Source organism: Hemibagrus wyckioides, linkage group LG11 (genome assembly GCF_019097595.1).
Source record: "Hemibagrus wyckioides isolate EC202008001 linkage group LG11, SWU_Hwy_1.0, whole genome shotgun sequence".
Lineage (NCBI taxonomy): Eukaryota > Metazoa > Chordata > Actinopteri > Siluriformes > Bagridae > Hemibagrus > Hemibagrus wyckioides.
The window spans coordinates 33,808,352-33,828,351 of NC_080720.1; the positions used below are offsets into that span (position 1 = coordinate 33,808,352).

General features: G+C 41.9%; 1 protein-coding gene across 2 annotated transcripts in view; it reads right to left on the bottom strand.

The window, feature by feature from the left end:
• Positions 1-6,903: 6,903 nt before the first annotated feature.
• septin9b (septin 9b) overlaps positions 6,904-20,000 on the bottom strand; it is a 21,756-nt gene continuing 8,659 nt past the window's right edge. The window contains exons 1-10 of one of the 2 annotated variants that reach the window (XM_058403483.1): positions 16,795-16,948; positions 10,611-10,775; positions 10,120-10,248; positions 9,793-9,874; positions 9,559-9,696; positions 9,121-9,238; positions 8,860-8,955; positions 8,661-8,757; positions 8,134-8,185; positions 6,904-8,017 (exon numbers count right to left, since the gene is read on the bottom strand). In XM_058403483.1, coding sequence (XP_058259466.1) covers positions 7,879-8,017; positions 8,134-8,185; positions 8,661-8,757; positions 8,860-8,955; positions 9,121-9,238; positions 9,559-9,696; positions 9,793-9,874; positions 10,120-10,248; positions 10,611-10,743 — 984 coding nt within the window. In that variant the 5' untranslated portion in view covers positions 10,744-10,775; positions 16,795-16,948 and the 3' untranslated portion in view covers positions 6,904-7,878. Of the gene's footprint in view, positions 8,018-8,133; positions 8,186-8,660; positions 8,758-8,859; positions 8,956-9,120; positions 9,239-9,558; positions 9,697-9,792; positions 9,875-10,119; positions 10,249-10,610; positions 10,776-16,794; positions 16,949-20,000 lie in introns of those variants that run through there. The other variant, XM_058403482.1, reaches the window with a different exon arrangement.

A 20,000-nucleotide genomic window follows, 5' to 3' on the forward strand; every position in this document is an offset into this window, starting at 1 on the left:
TCTTTAATTTAATTCTAAAATCTAGTTAGAGTTAATTTAATCTAAAAATCATGTCGAAGAGATGCTAATTTGAGTTATTGGCTAATTTGGGTACGAATATCCTTTAGTGTTAAAATAAAGATAAAAAATTTGTGGCCTTTATGAGATTTAGAACTCAACTCACTGTGTTTCTCACAATAGCACAAGGTTAGTTAAATGTTGATGTTCCTCGTGGTTTTATCTCATTTTCACTTCATAAAATCGATAACACAGCGTTGTACTAGCTTGATAAATCATACTGTCTTTGTTTTAGCATTTCATGAATGTATCTGAGGTAAAAGATTTTCCCCAGTCTTGTTTACACTCACATCATGTCTTTATGCTGGCTAGAAAATACTAACTTTGTTAAGATTGTAATTTTAGTCATACATGAGCTTATTTTTATTCATTTCCCAACTAGTCTGAGGTAAATGTTAATGTTCCGGATGTTTCTGTCACATTTCCACTCTTCACACAATCTGTAAAAGACAACAGCTAAATGCTAGTTTACTAAATCACAATTTCAGGCACACTTTTTTTGCCTCAGTATTATCTGAGGTAAATGTTAAGGTTTCCGGATGGTTCTGTATCATTTTTACTCTCACTGTCTATGTTTATGAAACCTAACAGCTGCATACAAGCTAGCTTTTTCTTTCTGCTCTCCATAATTAGCTAGCTTATTCTTGATGTCCATTATTCCCAGGTGATTTAACCACTTTTATTGTCCTGTGCTCATCATGTGTTTAATTAATTCCAGAATAAAAGACGAGACGTTGAACACATGTGTTACAGGTGTGTGCTGATTAGGAGGCATCTGTCCACACAGATGGTTAACATACACTGACATGACAGCAACATGGGGTGTATATATATATATATATATATATATTCATTTCATTAAGTTCAGTGAATCAGTGAATCAATGAATCAGTGAATCAATGTGTGAGAAAATGCAACATAAATAAATAAACAGTTATATACTTAATGCATTCATTGAAGCTAGTGCTAAAAATCTGTGTGTTCCTTCTTCATCACTCAGTGCAAGCAAACCACACACACACACACACACAACCACACACACACAGGATGAATATTTTTTGAAACAAAAGAGCAAGGAGGACAGAGATGGATGAACATCTCAGTAGATGTGTGTGTGTGTGTGTGTGTGTGTTAATGTTGAAGTCTCAGAATAAAATCATGTCAGGATATATTTAGCATCCTCAACAAGCTAACTGTTAATTGATCCTCATAAATGAAGTACACACAACAAAGTGCTGAAACAGGTTGTCTGCTCACACACACACACACACACATCACAGACTGCTTCTTAATTAATATCCACTGTATCATGGCAACATACTCCCACGTTTTCTCTGTTTGTTAGCACAGTGCTAATTATCACAGAGGAGCAGATGGATCACAACTTACAATCTGTATCACACACACACACACACGCACACACACACACACACACAGCTTCAGTCCCTTTCTCATTCCTCCTCCCTCGTTCCTGTCGTCTGTAACCTGCTGCCACTTCCCTGAATGTCTAAAATTGTTGCATGCTTCCATCTCACACACACACACACACACACACACACGCCTCTTCTCTTCACACGACTGTGAGATTGATGTGGTCGGTGAGCTTGTTGCCATGGTGATACCTGAGGATAAAGGACTGGAGGAAATAGCAGGAAAAGAGCAAAGTGAGGATGAAAGATGAAAGAAAGAGAGGAAGAGAGGGAAAGGAAGACAGGAAATAATTACACAGGAAAAAAGGAAACTGAAAAAAAACAAGAGTGGAGGAATAGAGGGAAAGAAAGAGAGGTGTGGTATTACCTCAGTTAGCTCACGGTTAACGTTAGCCATTTAGCATCACCTCAGCTAGCTAGCTAGCGGTTAACGGTTAATTCCAGCTTCGAGGCCTTTCACTTAATTTCGGATTAAATTAAGGTTTTTTTCAAGATTTTATTAAAGGTGTGTGTTTGTCACAGAAACTTCATTCTCAGGAGAGAATTATTATTCAGGAGTGTAATATTTAACACTGATCCTGTCTCACACACACACACACACACACACACACACCGGCGGCTGTGTGTGTGAGATAACGGTTTGTGCAGCGATAGCAGGATGGAGTAATGAATAATAAAAGAACCAAACTCATCAATCACACACACACACACACACACACACACACACACACACTCGATGTGTTATATATAAGTGGATACAGAGATGGAAATGCTGATTGAATTAATCACCACTAACACTCTGTCTATCTATCTGTCTCTCTCTCTCTCTCTCTCTCTCTCTTGAGTTTTGTTAAATGTAATATTTTTGTTAGATTTGATCTGAATTCTTTGTCACTCGTCAGTTAGAATTCCCATGTGGTCATTTCTGGTGTTTGGAGAGGTTGCAGCGGCGTTCCTCTTTTCCGGACAGGAAGCGGTGGATAAACATCAATTAGCAGATTAACAGCTATAATTACATTCAAGGTATAAAATTACCCATAATTCCCGGGATGGTGTGAGTCCAGGGTCCCTTTTGGAAAGTGTTCTGACGTTCCCCAGTGTTTATTAATGAAGCATTACAACTCGTTAATGACATCATCACACACGAACGAGCCCAAAACACCTCGTTTACACACACAGACTAGACGTGAACATTCCTAAACCCCCCTCCCCTCTCTCTTCATTTCATTTCATTTCCTCTTTTCCATTCTCCTCTCCTTTACTCTTATTACTTTTCCTGTCCTCCTTTCTCTTGCCTCCATCTTTCATTCTTCTTTTTGTCTCTTATAGCATTCTTCTCTTCCTTCCTGTCATTTATTTTCCTCTCATCATTCCATTCCTCATTCTTTTCAATTTTCTTCTTTATTTTCTCGCCTTTCTCTCCACTTCTTTCTTCTTTTATTTTATCCTTTTCTTTTTCACATCAGTTTCTCTCACTTTTTCTTCTCCTTCATTTCTGTCTCTGTTCTCTTTTCCTCTCCTTTATGCTCCTCTCTTCTCCTTCTTTCCTCTCATCATCTTCTCTTCCTCACTCTTATTTTTCTTTTCTACTCTTTCACTTCTTTTACAAATTTTGTCATTTTATCACCTATTCTTTTTTCTTTTCTGCTCTCTCTCTCTCTCTCTCTCTCTCTCTCTCTTTTGTGACAGAATTGCTTTGCGGTTTAGATTCTCAGCTTTCCTTCTGGTTTTTTCCCCTCTCTTTGTCCTCCCTCCCCTCTCTCTCTCTGTCTCTCTCTCTCCCTCATTCTCCCCCACCTCTTTCCATCCCCCCCCCTTCTCTCTTCCTCTCTCCCCCTCCCTCTTTTTCTCATTTTCGCGAGACGGCACATGACATTGATTTTCATCAGGGTTTGAAAATAACCTCGCCGGAGCCCAGGCGACCCACACACACACACACACACACACACACACACATTATTTATTTATTTATGTATTTTTGCATATCGGTGAGTTTTGCCTCACTGAGCACGTGCCGGGAATAACGCAGGACAGCAGATGACAGATGAGTTCAGGTGGGGTGGAGTGCAGGCGTGTGTGTGTGTGTGAGTGTGTGTGTGTGTGCGTGTGTGTGTGTGATGGATGATGGAGTGATGGGACGTCTCTCTGATGCACCAACCAATTAAATTCAGTGTGCAGCGGCTCCTCACTTCCTTCACACTTCAATAATAAAACATCCAATTTGGACACTTGAATAACTCACTGCTACAGAATACAGGGATGGAGACGGAGAGATGGAGAGACTGAGGAGACGGAGAGATGGAGGAGATGAAGAAATGGAGGAGACAGAGAGATGGAGGAGACGAAGAAATGGAGGAGACAGAGAGATGGAGGAGACGGAGAGGTGGAGGAGATGGAAAGATGGAGAGACTGAGAGACGGAGAGATGTAAGAGATGGAGAGGGAGATGAAGGAATGAATCTGAGGGCAGAAATACAGATAGATACAGGGACAGAGAGAGCGAGGAGGTGGAGAGACAAACTGAACAGATAAAGATAAAAAGAAAAAAAAGGGACAGAGACAGGAGACGACATGAAAACTGTCCAGAGACGGAGGCAGGGACGTGTTCTTACAGAATCACAGACTCTATCACAGAGACAGAGACAGGAGAAGACGTCAGGACACATCCAGGGGACGTCCCAGTCTGGAGCCGTGGGATACTGGTCTGTCCTGGTGCTGATTTTCCGTACTCTCCCCCCGAACACTAATGAAGCTGGAATAAAGAAATGATGCAGGATTTTCAGCTGAACTGTTCCACAGACTCCAGTCTCCAATAAATCCTCTGTGGTGAGCTTAAAGAAACACAGCGCTAATGTGAGCTAACACACACTGATACACTTCACTAACTGTGAATAAACCACAGACAGAAGGGCAGACAGGCTGGCAGACAGACAGAAAAAAAGGCACACAGACAGGCAGACCAACAGACTGACAGGTAGGCAGACAAATAGGCAGACAGACAGACAGGCATATAGGCTGGCAGACAGACAGGCAGACCAACAGACAGACAGGTAGACAGACAAACAGACAAATAGGCAGGCAGACAGAAAGGCAGATAAGCTGATAGACAGATAGACAGACACATAAAGGCACACAGACAGGCAGACTGACAGACAGGTAGACAGACTGACAGGCAGGCAGGCAAACAGACAGGCAGACAGACAGACAGGCATACAAAAAGGCACACAGACAGGCAGACAGACAAGTTTGAGGACCAAGAAAGGGAACAAGGAACAAAAAAGGACAAAGGGCAGGAATAAAGACAAGACTAAAATCCCAGACAAAGGGACAAGATGAAGACATTGAAAAGAAGAGACACGGCAGAATTAGGGACAGACACGGGGAGGAAGAGAAAAGGGACAGAAGGACAGAGAGCATTTATTCAACATTAAAACAAATTTATTCAAAAACAGAAGCAGTGTTTAAAATGACTTTTATTTTATTCTGTCAAAAATGCCATCTTTAACACGACACTTCAGTCAACTTCTAAAGTCCAAAACATGTCCAGACCGGACCAGCGTCTTCCTCCTCCTCCGCCTCCTCCTCATCATCATCATCATCACAGTCCAGAGGTTTGATGGCTCGAGCTCGGACCCTCTTCTCTTCTCCTCTCCTCTGTGCGCGAGCGTGTGACTGCCTCCGACAGGAAAGGGCACATTTACATAGTGAGCTGAAAATCTGATCATATAAATGTAAATAAGGAGGAATTTCAGCCTTCCAGCTGATAACACACACGCTGAGAGAGCGATGGAGAGAGGCACGGAGAGAGGGAATAAGATGGAGTGGGAGCGGGAATCATTTTTAATCTCAACACTGTTGTGCCACGCAATAATAAACCAGTGATGGATGGAGGAGGAAGAAAGAAAAATAGAGGTGACGTGAGACAAATGAAGAGACGGAGTGACAGACGGATAAAGAAACTGATGTGTCTTAACGCACATGGCCACCAGGGGGCAGCAGCAGCGAGGCGGAAAAATACTGAAAAGATGGGAAAATATTTTTTAAATAAAACATGATGATGATGATGATGATGATGGTGAGCACTTCCTATCCACTATATAGTGCACTATTCTTATGCCTCTTTTTCATTTTGTATTCTAAAGGCGTCATGCAAACTTAATAAAAATTAAAATAAATCCAGATGATGCGCACAGGAACATACAGCACTCTAGATTCTAGAGAGTAGGTAGTAGGGCATTAGGGGGTAGGGAGCAGGGAAAAGGGAGTAGGGCATTACTGACATGTGGCTCTTCTCCCTCGTTGCTCTTCTTCAGAATTTTCAGTGCAGCTTCACTTCAGCATCGTGATCCGTTCACCTGCGACACGTTTTCGTCTTTCAGCTGGAGAGAAGCAGCAGGTTTCATGTCTCTCTCCAGCTCTACATTCATTTCAACTCCATTTCACTTGCATCTGACTGTTAATAAAGGCGAATTTGCATATGGGCGTGGCTACAACTGGGACACGCCTCCTCCGATGAAAGTTTGTTAGCGAGCCAAGGAGAAAAGGACACAAGACAAAATTATGCACGTGAAGAGATGGACGTCAACAGCGAAGATCAACAACAGAGTGTGTGTGTGTGTGTGTGAACGAGTTCAAGGTCACTGCAGTCACAGGCAGTGTGATATTTCCTCAAATTAACAACAGTGATTTAGCAGCAGGATAATGACTGACTGAAGATACACAAACCGCGCGGTTAAATGAGCGCGTGCTAATTAATGCGTTAATTAGTGCCTTAATTAGGTCACTCATTAGTGCTGTTGTTGAGGTCAAACTGAAAATATCAGCAGATTATCAGGATCAAAGCTGGGCGCTGTGACGTCACGATTTCTCCAACGCAGCCTTCCCGCCATCTTTACAAAAACGCTCCAAAAAACCACCAGTATTCCCGCCGTGTCGCAGGGACACAACATTCCAACTGGAATTGCGGAAGCTTTAAGGCGGAAGTGACGAAGGAGCAATAGTGACGCCTGGAGAGCAGTTACAGGTGTGTGTTTGTGTGTGATTATCAATGGGCGGAGCCACAGCTGGAGCAAACAGAGTTCTGTTTACAACAACAATAATAATAATAATAAGAAGAAGAAACATATTTCACTAATCAGGTCATTCCTGATAATAATTATGTCTATAGACTCGTTCAGGATTCAAGAGACATTTATTTAGCTTACAGAAATGCACACACACACACACACACACACACACACACACACACCTATTGAACACAGTGTGATATTAACAAACACTGAAATGAAAGTAAATCAGATCAGTGGCGTGAATGCAAATAAAACACGTGTAGAGACTTCAGCGAACTTAACAACAGAAAATATACCCTTAATTTTACACACACACAAACACACACACACACATACACACACAAACACACACACACACAAACACACACATACACACACACACACACACACACACACACACTCTGAACAAGTTTCTCCCAAACCATATGAACGTGGTGTAAAGTTAAAATGTTTAAAAGCGCTGTATGTGAAGCGGACAGGAAGCATGCTAACGAGGCTAGGAACTTGCAGAATGTCAGCTAGCATGCTAATGAATAACACGGCTAGCACGATGCCAGGTGCTTTCTTTTAGCTTTCTTTTTTTTTTACACATTTAAAAAAGATTTATTGAAGGTTTCAGTTCATTTGGTGTTGTAAAGTTATCACAGGAAACAATGCTAACAAAGACGGAAATCAAGGCATGCTAATGGAAAACTGTTACTATGGCAACCAGTTACTACTCACTTCCGCGTCACTCTTTACAGAAGGAAACCCTGCTGCTGGAACAGGAATAAAATGACATCATGATGACGCTATGCTAACACTCACTAGCTAACACACACACACAATAACGACACATTTTCAATTGGCTAACACTCCTGTACCTAGCCGCCTAGCTAACTCACATCCGGTGTTTTTGGCTAATCCTAGTTAGCCTAGCTATTGTTACTTCCTAACTAGCAGTAACAGCTAACTCACTCAGTGATAAGATGTTGTTCTGAGATAAGTAAAACATCTCTGTGTATAAGAGTCATGGGTCAGGTTTAGATTTCAAAATAATGTTCAGCAGGCTAACCAGCTGGCAGGGTTGAGTTAGCTAGTCAGGGTGTGTTAGCGTTAGCGAGGTAGCCTTGTTACATCATAACACAATTTTACTGTTTTTAAAAGATTGACATCATTCTGAAGGGCAAATCCAGGGAGTAGGCAAGAAATACAACACTGAACACACACACACACACACACACACCTCACTTTCACACCACTGACATGTATCAGCATTTCTACAGTCCATGTGTTGATGTGGAGGAATGGAGTGATGGACAGATGGACAGGTCAGACGGAGGTCTACATCTCGTGTGTGAGCGCGTCGCTGGCGTCTCCGTTGGAGTGTGTGGTGTGTGTGTTGCTCTCGTTGAGACGGCGGACACGATACACCTCGTAGTGAATACTGCTGGTGATGTCCTTCAGATTCTGCATGTGTGTCCTGAGAAACAGCATTTATTTATTTATTTATTTATTTATTTATTTATTTATTTATTTACTTACTTATCTGTTTATTTGTTTGTTTGTGTTTATTCAGTGTCAGTATTCGTTACTCACCTGATGAGCAAATCCCGCAGATATGCAAACTCACAGTGCGCTACGTTCTCCACTGTAACACAACACACACACACACACACACACACACTGTACATCTACAGCTCACTCATTCAGATATATTTAAGTTTCAACACAATTAATTACCCCCCCCCCATCGGTCTCTCTCTCCTTCTCTCTATCTCTTTCTTTCCCCTGTATTTCTCTCTGTCTCTCCCTCTCTCCTTCCTTCTCTCTCTCTCTCTCTCTCTCTCCCCCACTCTCTCCCCTATCTGCCCCTCTCTGTCTCTCTCTCTCCCCCATCTTTCTCTCTCTGTATCTCTGTCTCTCTCTCTTTCCCATCTTTCTCTCTCTGCCTCTCCCTCCCTGTCTCTGTCTCTTTCTCTCTCCCTCTGTCTCTCTTTCTCTCTTACAAGTATACAAAAGTTACAAGTATAAATGCATTTTTCTGACTGTGTGTGTGTGTGTGCACTGTTTTGTGTGTGTGTGTGTGTGCGTGCACTGTTGTGTGTGTGTGTGTGTGTTTTTACCTTCTACTGTGCCCCATCGTGTTTTCCTACCCAGAAGTCTCTTCCCGTTCACCTGGTACTCCTGATCACTGCCAACCACTGCAAAGGGGATCATGTCCTACACACACACACACACACACACACACACACAGATTCAGTAGCTGATACAGTGGTATTTAACGTGACTCCATGTTGCCCCGTCCTGCCCCACAGAGCTTACCCTAATCTTCTCGTTGATTATTCTGTCCTCTGCGTCCTCATCAAACTCCGTCTGAGGGTAAACCTCAATCTCATTGGCTCGCAGATCCTCCCTGATCTATACACACACACACACACACACATTCAGAGGAAGTGGACGATAAACGACTTCCTGTTTCAGGATTTAACCGACAGGAAGCAACACCAGTGTGTTAAACTTTAAAGTGAAAAAACTGAAACTTTATGTGGTGTGTGTGTGTGTGTGTGTGTGTGTGAGCTTCACCTTCTTTTTAAAGAAGTCTCTCTCCTCCAGCGTTAGTGTGTCAGCTTTAGCGATCACAGGAACAATGTTCACCACTTTACTCAGGTGTCTCATGAACTCGATATCAATTGGCCGCAAACTGGAACCACACACACACATACACACATACACACACACACAAACACACCATTTGATACTGATTTTATACCCAAAACGAGTCTGATTCTTCTGTTCTGCATCTGTCCCACCAGCACAGACTTAAAGCTCCGCCCACAAATAGTTCCTGGTCCATAAAAAGTACCAACACTGAAGCAGGAACTAAAAAGGTTCCTAGAGCTGTGGTAGAAGCAACTCCTGTTTTCTGTATTAGAATCCATCCATAATGTAGACTCAGGCACTTCTGTGATCTCATTAGCCTATAGTGTGTATGTGTGTGTGTGTGTGTGTGTGTGTTTGTACCAGTGTCCAGTCGGTGGGATGAAGTAAATGCAGCAGTGCACACGTGTGTCTGGAATTTTCTTCTTCCGGCTGATGTTGACCTCCTCCTGCAGAAACGTCTCGTACTGCTCATTAATGAACTTCATGATCGGCATCCAGCTACACACACACATGCACACACACACACACACACAGATTTAGGACATCATTTAAACTCCTCTGCTCACACACAGGCACACGTGAGAGTTCTCATACCAGTTCTCATTGTTGATTTGATCTCCGAATCCTGGTGTGTCGATCACCGTCAGCTTCATCCTCACACCTTTCTCTTCAATGTCTAACACACACACACACAGTTAACTTTACATGTTTATATGTGTAACTGTAAATGATAAATATAATTTGTAAAACAGCCACCAGGGGGAGCATTTCAGCTTCTATACAGTCTGTACTTCAATATACAGTGTATATTGATACACACACACACACACACACACATCAGTGTACTGTACTGATGCCCAAAAAGAAATATGTGGTTATGTATTGTGAGTGTGTGTAAATTTGAGTGTGTGTGTGTCTCACCATGGCTAATGGATTTGATCTCGATGGTTTGAGGAATTCTCTCCTCGTCGCTCGGCATCACTGACCTCCGGCTCACTTTGGACTTGAACAGAGTGTTAATGAGAGTGGACTTACCGAGACCGCTCTGACCTACACACACACACACACATGGTATTAGGATCTGGATGTTGTCCTGAATATTCACATGACTCACGTTTTTGTCAGCACAGAGACTCAGTAATGATTCTAATATCCAGCTTTTCTCCATTTATAGTTAGAGTTAAAGTTCTGGAACGTTCTACACACACTCGATCCCTCAGCTGCCTCTTTATTCTCTCTGAAGACAACGATCACAGCTTGGTCATGTTACTGAGAAGCTGAAACTCCTCTGTCCTGAAGATGTTCCAGCATCACCTCTGACTGGTACACAGCGCTGACACTGGAGACTCCTTCCACACACACAAGCCATTACCATAGAAACCTGGGCTCCTGTCAGAGCTGCTGTCACTCACCCACTACCATGATGTTGAGTTCGAAGCCCTGCTTCATCGCTTTCCTCCTCATCTGCTCCAAAATGGCGTCGATGCCCACATAGCCAAGCTCCGCCCCCTTGTCTGCACCCTTGTCCGCCCCTTTGTCTGCCATGTTGCCGTGGAAACCGGTGCTGATCTCTAATCCTGAAGAACAACAAAATACACGATTAAAATCTTAACCAGAATCTTTACACAGTTCCTCAGCGCTCTGTCTGCGCTAGCTCTGTCGCTAACTTCTCACAACAATGTTTTAGCTGCTAATTACGCTTCTATCAAAAAACTGTAGAGAGAGAGACAGAAAAAGAGACAGACAAACAGAGAGAGAGAAACAGACAGAGAGAGAGAGAGAGAGAGATCTGACAGACGTGTAGAAACACAGATGATTAATTATAAAGTAAAGTTCGTATCAAACTCCTGTCATAAATTTAGAAGGGATAAAAACATGTGAGGAATTTCACACGTGTGTCACGACCTGTTTTTACCTGCAACTTTAAAACAAAACCAATCCAACTCTTTAACTCTTTATTCCAGCACAATAAAGAATCTTTCACTAACATCTGCGTTAATAAACATTCACATAAACCATAAACTGTACGAGTCTCAAAATAATCAGTGTCACTTTCTCCAGAAAATAAACCACTTTTTGGTGGAATGTTCTGACAGAGAAACACACTGTGAGAGGTGACGAGGTGACGAGGAGTCATGGCAGAACGTTCTGTGGAGCAGAAAACAGCCAAAAAAAGCAAAAGAAAAGAAAAGACGTTGCAGTGAGTTGAATGTTTCCTGTTTCACACAACCACAGACCTTTTACCGGCTAATCAGCGTGTTTAAAACAAATGCTAATGTGCTAACAGATATAAATGAAAGCTCAGGTTGTCTGAATGCTAACACAACTCCATAATGTATATTTTTCACTAGCATGCTAATCATTTAATGCTAAGGCCACAGTTCTGCTCATGTGTAGCATAGTGACAACTCAGCCTTCCAGTAACACTTGTTAGCTTTTAGCAATAATGATTAACACATTAAAAACAAGTGTAGCATGATTATTAGCATGCTAAAAGTAGAGATTAAGCTCAAGGCTGTAGGTGGTGCTCAGGTATATCTTACTAGCATGATGCTAAGTGTCTCATCATATAGTTTTAATTCTGCAATCTGCTTTTATTAGTTTATACAGTTACTGCAATGCTAACACACCCTGATAATTCCGCTTAGCATAACTAATAGCTCTTAGCATGCTAACATGTTGAATGATGAATAAGGCCACAGCTGCGCTCTTGTCAGTGTCGTTTCTTGCACAGTGCTAACTTGCAATTAGTCTCTAACTTCAAGATTAATCTTTAACTGAATTCCATCTTTCAGCTAGTAACACTTACTAGCTAATAAACTGTCTTAATATATCTGGTTAGCATGCGACTTTATTAGCCATAGAGGGTAAAATTGTGAGCAGAATAATGAAGAGTCAGGTTAAAATCTTTGTTAGTGGGTAGAAACATTTAAAATACACAAATCTATTAGCTTGGCTAACTTAGCAAGCTTTGCTAGCATAACTGCAGTGAAAATCAGAATATTTATTTTTAAAAGAGCTGCCACTTAGCATTAGTTTACTTTCTCTCATTTCTTTCTTAATTAAAGAGGAAATTTGTACAGAATTTAGTGTAAAGGTTTCCAGGTAATGATGAATGATTAATGAAGTGAATTATTTATGAGTAATGATGAATATTTAATTTCATTTAAAATCATTCTGTTTTAAAGAGAGAAATCAGAGAGCATGATTAAGACTGAAACACTGAGAGCAACTGTCACCGAGCTACACACACACACACACACACACCTGCTGTGGCCATCTGCTCACACACACACACACACCATAGATGAGCTGATTGTGTGACTCAAAGAGCTGATTCAGACTCAGACCGTTAAATCGGTTTTAATGCAAATACACACACACACACACACACACCTCTCGCACACACACGCATGCACATGAAGAAACCACAATCTATGCCAAAAGCATCCCAAACCTCTCTGAGAAACGCACACACACACACACACACATGCACACACACACACACATGCACACACAAATACATACACATGCACACATTCACTCCTCAGTGCATCCCAAAGGCATCCCAAACGTCTCTAAAACGCACACACACACACACACACACACACAAGATCTCAAATGTCAACAGACGTTGAAAGCATCCCAAACTTCTAAACACCCCCCACCCCCCCCACACACACACGTCAGAGTGAAATAAGATTCAGGAGGATGAGTGAGTAACAGTTTTATACTGGTCCTGTTTCAGCTTTGAAAAAACACACACACACACACACATGGAAGAGGAAGTGGTTTTACTGCGTGCACTTTCTCTGAGCTGATATACGCGGCGCTGAATGAGAGAAGACGTTTCAGCAGACAGGAAGTGGAGCAGGATGGAGACGATCTCCTCACCTGATAACACGCTTCTCCTCACGCTACTCGTTTACATACCTTCATTAGATGCTACAGCATGATGTTTAACACCTTTAAACTGCCCTTAGCTGCTGAGGTTATTTTTCTAAATTCTCTCTCATTTAAATTTTTTAAATTATTATTAAATATATATGTATAGTTTAGGATTGGGGCGGGGCCTGCTCAATTTGTGTTGTCACAAAATAATGATGGTTGGAATGATGGTTTAGTTCCTCAGCCATAAAATCTGCACGCTAAACTAGCTAGGAATTCTTCTTATATTAGTGATCCCCAGACATAGGTGACAATGACTTGATGATGTTAGGTTCCTAATTTACATAATCATGAATATTCATTTCAGCGGGTTGTTCTGTTTCAGTCAGGGTTAAATGACGCACGCTTCAGGACGCGGTTGTGTGGATGGAGATGTTGACGTGGGGATCGAGGAGAACCACAAGAGAAGGAATGTCACTGAACCACTTCATCTGTCACCTCCTACTTTTCCAAAAAAACAAAACCCCCGCTGGATGTGACCTTTGACCCCTTGCACTGCTAGAACAGATGGTGAGAGAGTGTTTATATTCCTGTGTGGGTTTGTGGGACTTTTCTTTTTAAAGAAGTTAACAAAAGTGCAAAGAACTGCATGGTTCCTCAACACAGTTCCTGAAGGAGTTCCTGATTTGTCTTTACACCACAAAGTGCATGGAATTCACTGCTGCTACAACAAGCAGAAAGAAATAACACTACACAAGCCTGAGGTTTAGCGATCTTCTGTTAGCTAAATTCCTGCTAACAATTTTATGCTTGAATTGTTACTTCTAAAAAACATTTGGTTCATATAACATTCTGGATGTGTTTAGGAAATGTTTTTGCATAAACAGTTCACATTTTCTTTCACAGGAACCTGCTAATGATTACGTCTCTATATTGTTTGCAGTGTTTTTAAAAACGTTGCAGAAACGTTATCGCCTGAACGTCTGAGCAATAATGAACATTTCATACAGAAACCTTCGCCTCCGAAAACGTTGTGGTCTGCGGAAAAGTGCTAACTTTTTAGCAATGAACAGATCCTGGAACTAAAAGCATCACCGGTTCCTCCTGTGGAAGTTCCTGCATTGATAAAAAGGTAGCTTTTTCATTTGATTTACAAGTATAATTGTTAATTAATTAAAAATCAGAATGCTAATGTTTCTCAGCCCTGTGTTAGCTGAGTTAGCAGTTGATGCTAAAGTGTCATTACTGTATAATTTAGGCTAATAAAGCCTTTTCTTTTTTTTTACAAGCTTGCCAACACAACTGAGGTAAATGTTTGGGGTTTTTCTGACACGTTTCCATGGTTACTGTGTTTGTGCTAGCTAGCTAAATCATTAGTCTTCAGTTAGTTTATAATCGGTGGACATATTTATCATTTGTGTATTAAATCCTCTGATGACTTTAAGCAAGTCCTCAGTGAGTGTGTGTGTGTTGGAGTGTGTGGTGTGAGTGTGTGTGTTGGAGTGTGTGGTGTGTGTGTGTGTGTTGGAGTGTGTGGTGTGTGTGTGTGTGTGTGTGTGTGTGTCTGTGTGTTGGAGTGTGTGGTGTGAGTGTGTGTGTGGTGTGTGTGTGTGTGTGTTGGAGTGTGTGGTGTGTGTGTGTGTGTGTTGGAGTGTGTGGTGTGAGTGTGTGTGTGGTGTGTGTGTGTGTGTGTGTTGGAGTGTGTGGTGTGTGTGTGTGCTGGAGTGTGTGGTGTGTGTGTGTGTTGGAGTGTGTGTGTGTGTGTGTGTGTCTGTGTGTTGGAGTGTGTGGTGTGAGTGTGTGTGGTGTGTGTGTGTGTTGGAGTGTGTGGTGTGTGTGTGGTGTGTGTGTGTGTGTGTGTGTGTGGGAGTGTGTGGTGTGTGTGTGGTGTGTGTGTGTGTGTGTGTGTTGGAGTGTGTGGTGTGTGTGTGTGTGTTGGAGTGTGTGGTGTGAGTGTGTGTGGTGTGTGTGTGTGTTGGAGTGTGTGGTGTGTGTGTGGTGTGTGTGTGTGTGTGTGTTGGAGTGTGTGGTGTGTGTGTGGTGTGTGTGTGTGTGTGTTGGAGTGTGTGGTGTGTCTGGAGTTTAAACAATGGCAGTGAAGAGGAATTTCTGAAACTTCTGAAACTTGTTGAAGCTCAGCATCACGGAAACTGAAGCAAAACCGCAGTATGAACTCTAACGACTTCCTCTCATCACAGAGAGAAAAAACAGAACAGAAAAACTATACTCCAATACACACCTGATATTAACACATACACACACACACACACCAAACTTAAATAAACACCACAAATTGATAAGTGCCGTGAGTAAAGTTTAGCCTAGCGCTCTGGAGTTCATCTCTCAGTCAGGATTAAATACTTCAGTGTTCAGAACTAAACGTTATGTAGGCACACGGGGGCGGAGCTTTTCTAAAACAGGGGTGTGTCCAAGTGATGCTCATTATATAGTTATATAGTATTATATAACACACACACACACACACACACACACACGTTATGATCCTGTATAAAGATAACACTGCGCTGGATCAGGTACTGTTCTCTGGGCTGCTGAATGTGGAAGCTGTTGATCTCAGTGAGGAAGGTGATGCTCACAGTGATGAAGGTGATGAAGAAGAAAAAATCCATTTAATTTTAATAACCTGAACATGGAGTGAATCAGCTGCAGAACCCAAATCTGAACACTGGCAACTTTCCCCCTCACTGAAACTCAGACAACAAGACACGAGAGCAGGAGAGAGAGAGAGAGAGAGAGAGAGAGAGAGAGAGAGAGAGAGAGCGCAATCAAAAGAAGACAGCAACGGAAAAGAGGGAAACAGGGAGTGAGAAAGAGAAAGGAAGTTAGAAAATTAAAAGACAAAATAAAGGACAGAGAGAAAGGAATGGAAAAGAGGAAAGGAACAAGACCGAAAGGAACTGAAAGAGAAAAAAAGAAGAAGAGAACAAGGCATAAGGATTACAGTGTGGAAGGAAATGTAGTGACAGAAAAAGAAGAGAAATAGAGAGATAACGGTAAACGAAAGAGAAAAAGAAAGAGGGAAAAGGGAAGGAAGTGAAGAAAATAAAGGGAGGAAGGGGAGATGAGGGACAGAGGGAGATGAGAAAGTATGAGAACAAGAAAAACATGGAAGAGAAAGAGAAAGTGGAGGAGTGTGTGAGAGAGGGAGGGAGAGAGACAGAGAGAGAGAGGGAATAGAGGGAAGAAGAGAGAGAAAGAAAAGAGAGGGGGGGGAGAAAGAGAGAGAGATTGAAAGATGGAGAAATGTGGGTCACTGAACACTAACTTCAGTTTGAGCTCATCATCTTTTTCAGTGTGTGTGTGTGTGTATGTGTGTGTGTGTGTGTGTGTGTGTGTGTGTGTGTGTGTGTGTGTGTGTTGGGGGACAGAGATACAATGCTGCTCAATATACACTCCTGCCAAAAAACTTCCCCTGCCCCCCTCTTCCTCCTCACACTGGCAACCACCCAGTCAGGATACCTGGGACACACACACACAGTGACACACACACAGTGACACACACTGATACACAAACACTGACACACACTCACTGATACACACACACTCTCACACACACACACTCTCACACACACACACACTCTCACACACACACACACTCTCACACACACACACACCCTCACACACATCTCTCGGATGGAAAATAAATAACGTTCTGAAAAAAGCGTAAAGAACAGATGAATGACTCACCCTTCCTCAGAACGCTGTCTCACTCTCTCTCTGTCTCTCTTCTCCTTCTTCTTACACTCCCTACCTCTTTCACTCCCTCTCTCACTCCTTATTTTTGTCTCTCTCTCTCTCTCTCTCTCTCTCTCTCTCTCTCTCTCTGCTTACAACACCAGCTGGGCTCGGCTAGTACTCTCAGGCCACGCCCCTTGTAGGTCACATGATTTAGGGCAGCCAATCTGAATGCAGCTCTCTATTCAGTGAGACACAGTGGAGTAGTAAAAGTGCAGCTTTCCCTGAAGTCACATCATAAACAAATAAACAAAATGAACAAGTCACAAATATGTAATAAATACATCTACATGAAAAAGGAGATAAATAAAGAAATAAACACAAAGAAATATGTGAAAAAGCAAATACAGCAAAATATAAAGATATTTAAATAAACAACACAACAAATTATTAGACATAAATAAAAAACAGAATAAATAAATGAAAGTTTTTATAAGATTAAAAATGTAAAACTTTAATACAAACTGAAAACAAAACTAAATATGCTAGTAAGCATGTAAATAAATCAGTAAACAATACACAAACTTCACACGCAGACACACACATACACAATCACACACACCCCCACACACACAACTCACACAAATACACACACACCCTCACACACACACATACACGGACAATCACACACACACACACAACACACACACCCTCACACACACACAGACAATCACACACACACCCCCACACACACAACACACACACACACAACACACCCTCACACACACATACTCACACACACACAGACAATCACACACACACCCCCACACACACAACACACACAAATACACACACACTCACACATACACAGACAATCCCACACACACAACACACACAAATACACACACACACACTCATACACACACACACACTCACACACACACATACACAGACAATCCCACACACACAACACACACAAATACACACACTCACACACAGGCATACACTCTCACACTCACACACACACACATACACAATCACACACACCCCCACATACACAACACACACAAATACACACACACACACACACACACAAGAAAAGTGCGACATTCTCAGTGATTTTGTTGAACAGAGAGTAAAATATTGATCAGTTGTATGAGATTAGTGTTTTATTGTAATGAGAGGAATAAACCCTGAGTGCAGAGAGACCGAGAGAAAAAAAAAACTCATCTGCATACAACTTCCTTTCCTTCCAACAAAGTGATTTCCTGTTTATAATCACACTCACAGCCACACACACACACACACACACACACACACACACACCCTGGTAGTGAACTGTACTGTGAGATTCAGGGGTGTGAGGAGTGCAGGGCTGATGGTGTGAGGCATGATGGGTAACTAAATATATAATTAATTACACTAAATATTCTATTCTGTACTGATGCTGCACTCGGTTCCACTTCCTGCAGAACTGAGCATGTGGGTGGACAAAATATTAGAAATATGGCACCTGATTTAATCCTCATAGCAGCTGAAAATGTGCTAAAATGCTAAATGTCAGTCCTACAGGTCAGATCTTCAGCTTCCACCAAGGCTTATTCACAGATTCTGGTATATCACTAAACACATCTGTGACCCACCCACTTTCACAGGATGACCTTACCTCTGTCATGTTTCCTCATTATTAACGTAACAAAAAAAATAACAAGAACGTGCCCAGGTGTGATGTCTGGACCTGGTGATTTAAATCCAGAGCTCACACAGAAGTGAAGTTTTTGCTCACAGAGGGATGTACTGACTTCATGAGTCTGAATCTCATGGCCAGAAAAGTGTATGAAATGTGAGCTGTAGGAGGAGCCAGAGATGACCATCAGAGGAGAGGTCAGTCACGAGAAGTTCCGGGAGACATTCAGCTTGTGGAGGTGTCAGGAGAAATCGTCTGGAGAATCAGATCTTCTCAGGACACATCATTATTTAGTTTTCTGTCTGAATCTCATGATTATATTGATCATAAGCAGCTGGTAAAAGGGAAACTGAGACATAAAAAACAGAACGTTTCCTTCCTGTTTGTCTTTAAGAGATCATTTAGTTGGTGGTAAATTTCGCTTTTCTCTCAGAGTCTGTTTAAAGGCAGCATTTTGGTTAATGCATGACCAAAAACCTCTCTCACATCCATTCATAAACGCTGTGATGTGAAGTGTAAAATCCAGACCAGCTACACTTCAGGAGAGCCACGCCGCAGGGAGAGTCCTAAACAACTTCCTGTTAGCTCTAGAGAGCACTAGAAGCAGTTACTTTCCATTAATACCAACTTTCCAGTCAGGTGATCGATGACCGCTACCATAGAAACTTTCATAAATAAAGCTGTTTATTTAGGAACATTAATATAAAATGTTTTTACGGCTCCCCCCAATAAAGCAGATATGAACCTGGTCTTGGAAGCTGGAAATAACTACCAAGATCCAAGATGGCCGCAGAGTGGACAAACTTTACTGGAAGGAACTCTGGAGCATGAGACCTCCTTGCTATGAATTTGTTAGCTAGCGCCAGCTCCAGGGCTGTTAATGGAGGGAGAATATTAGCGAAACAGGCTAACATTACACTAAGGGGTTTGCCTCGGCAGTAGCTAGACACAGCTAGCTGGCTAGTTTTTAGCAACAGATAGGAATAAGTACTCAGTGTGACGTGGAAAACATGTTAGCAGAAAAACCTTTCATACTTTTTTCCGGTGGTTGTTTGTGTCGGGTCGAATATAAACAGGAGTAAATTAGCTGCAGGCCACAAGACGCGTGAAATTATTTAAAGCTAATCAAAAACGTCTGAACATCAGAACATGATGATTCAGCAAAAATATCATTTATAGTGTTTTTGTCCTTTAAGCACAAATGTGTGCCATCTGTCTCTCTCTCTCTCTCTCTCTCTCTCTCTGTATCCTTTTGAAGAAGAATACATACAGAGTGATTTCATGTTTGTTCCTAATTAAAGCCTTCTTTAGTTTAGGAGTCTCTCTCTCTCTCTCTCTCTCTCTCTCTCTCTCTCTCTCACACACACACAGATGACTCATCCAGCTCTTCCAAGAAAAACTCAAGTGATGGAAAGATGAAAAAGATGGACGCTGACCAGAGGCATTTTTTTGGACTGAGATCAAAAGAAGGAGTGATCTAAACGACAGGCGGAGTGATGATAATGGAGGAGTGTAAAGAGATCTTCTATGA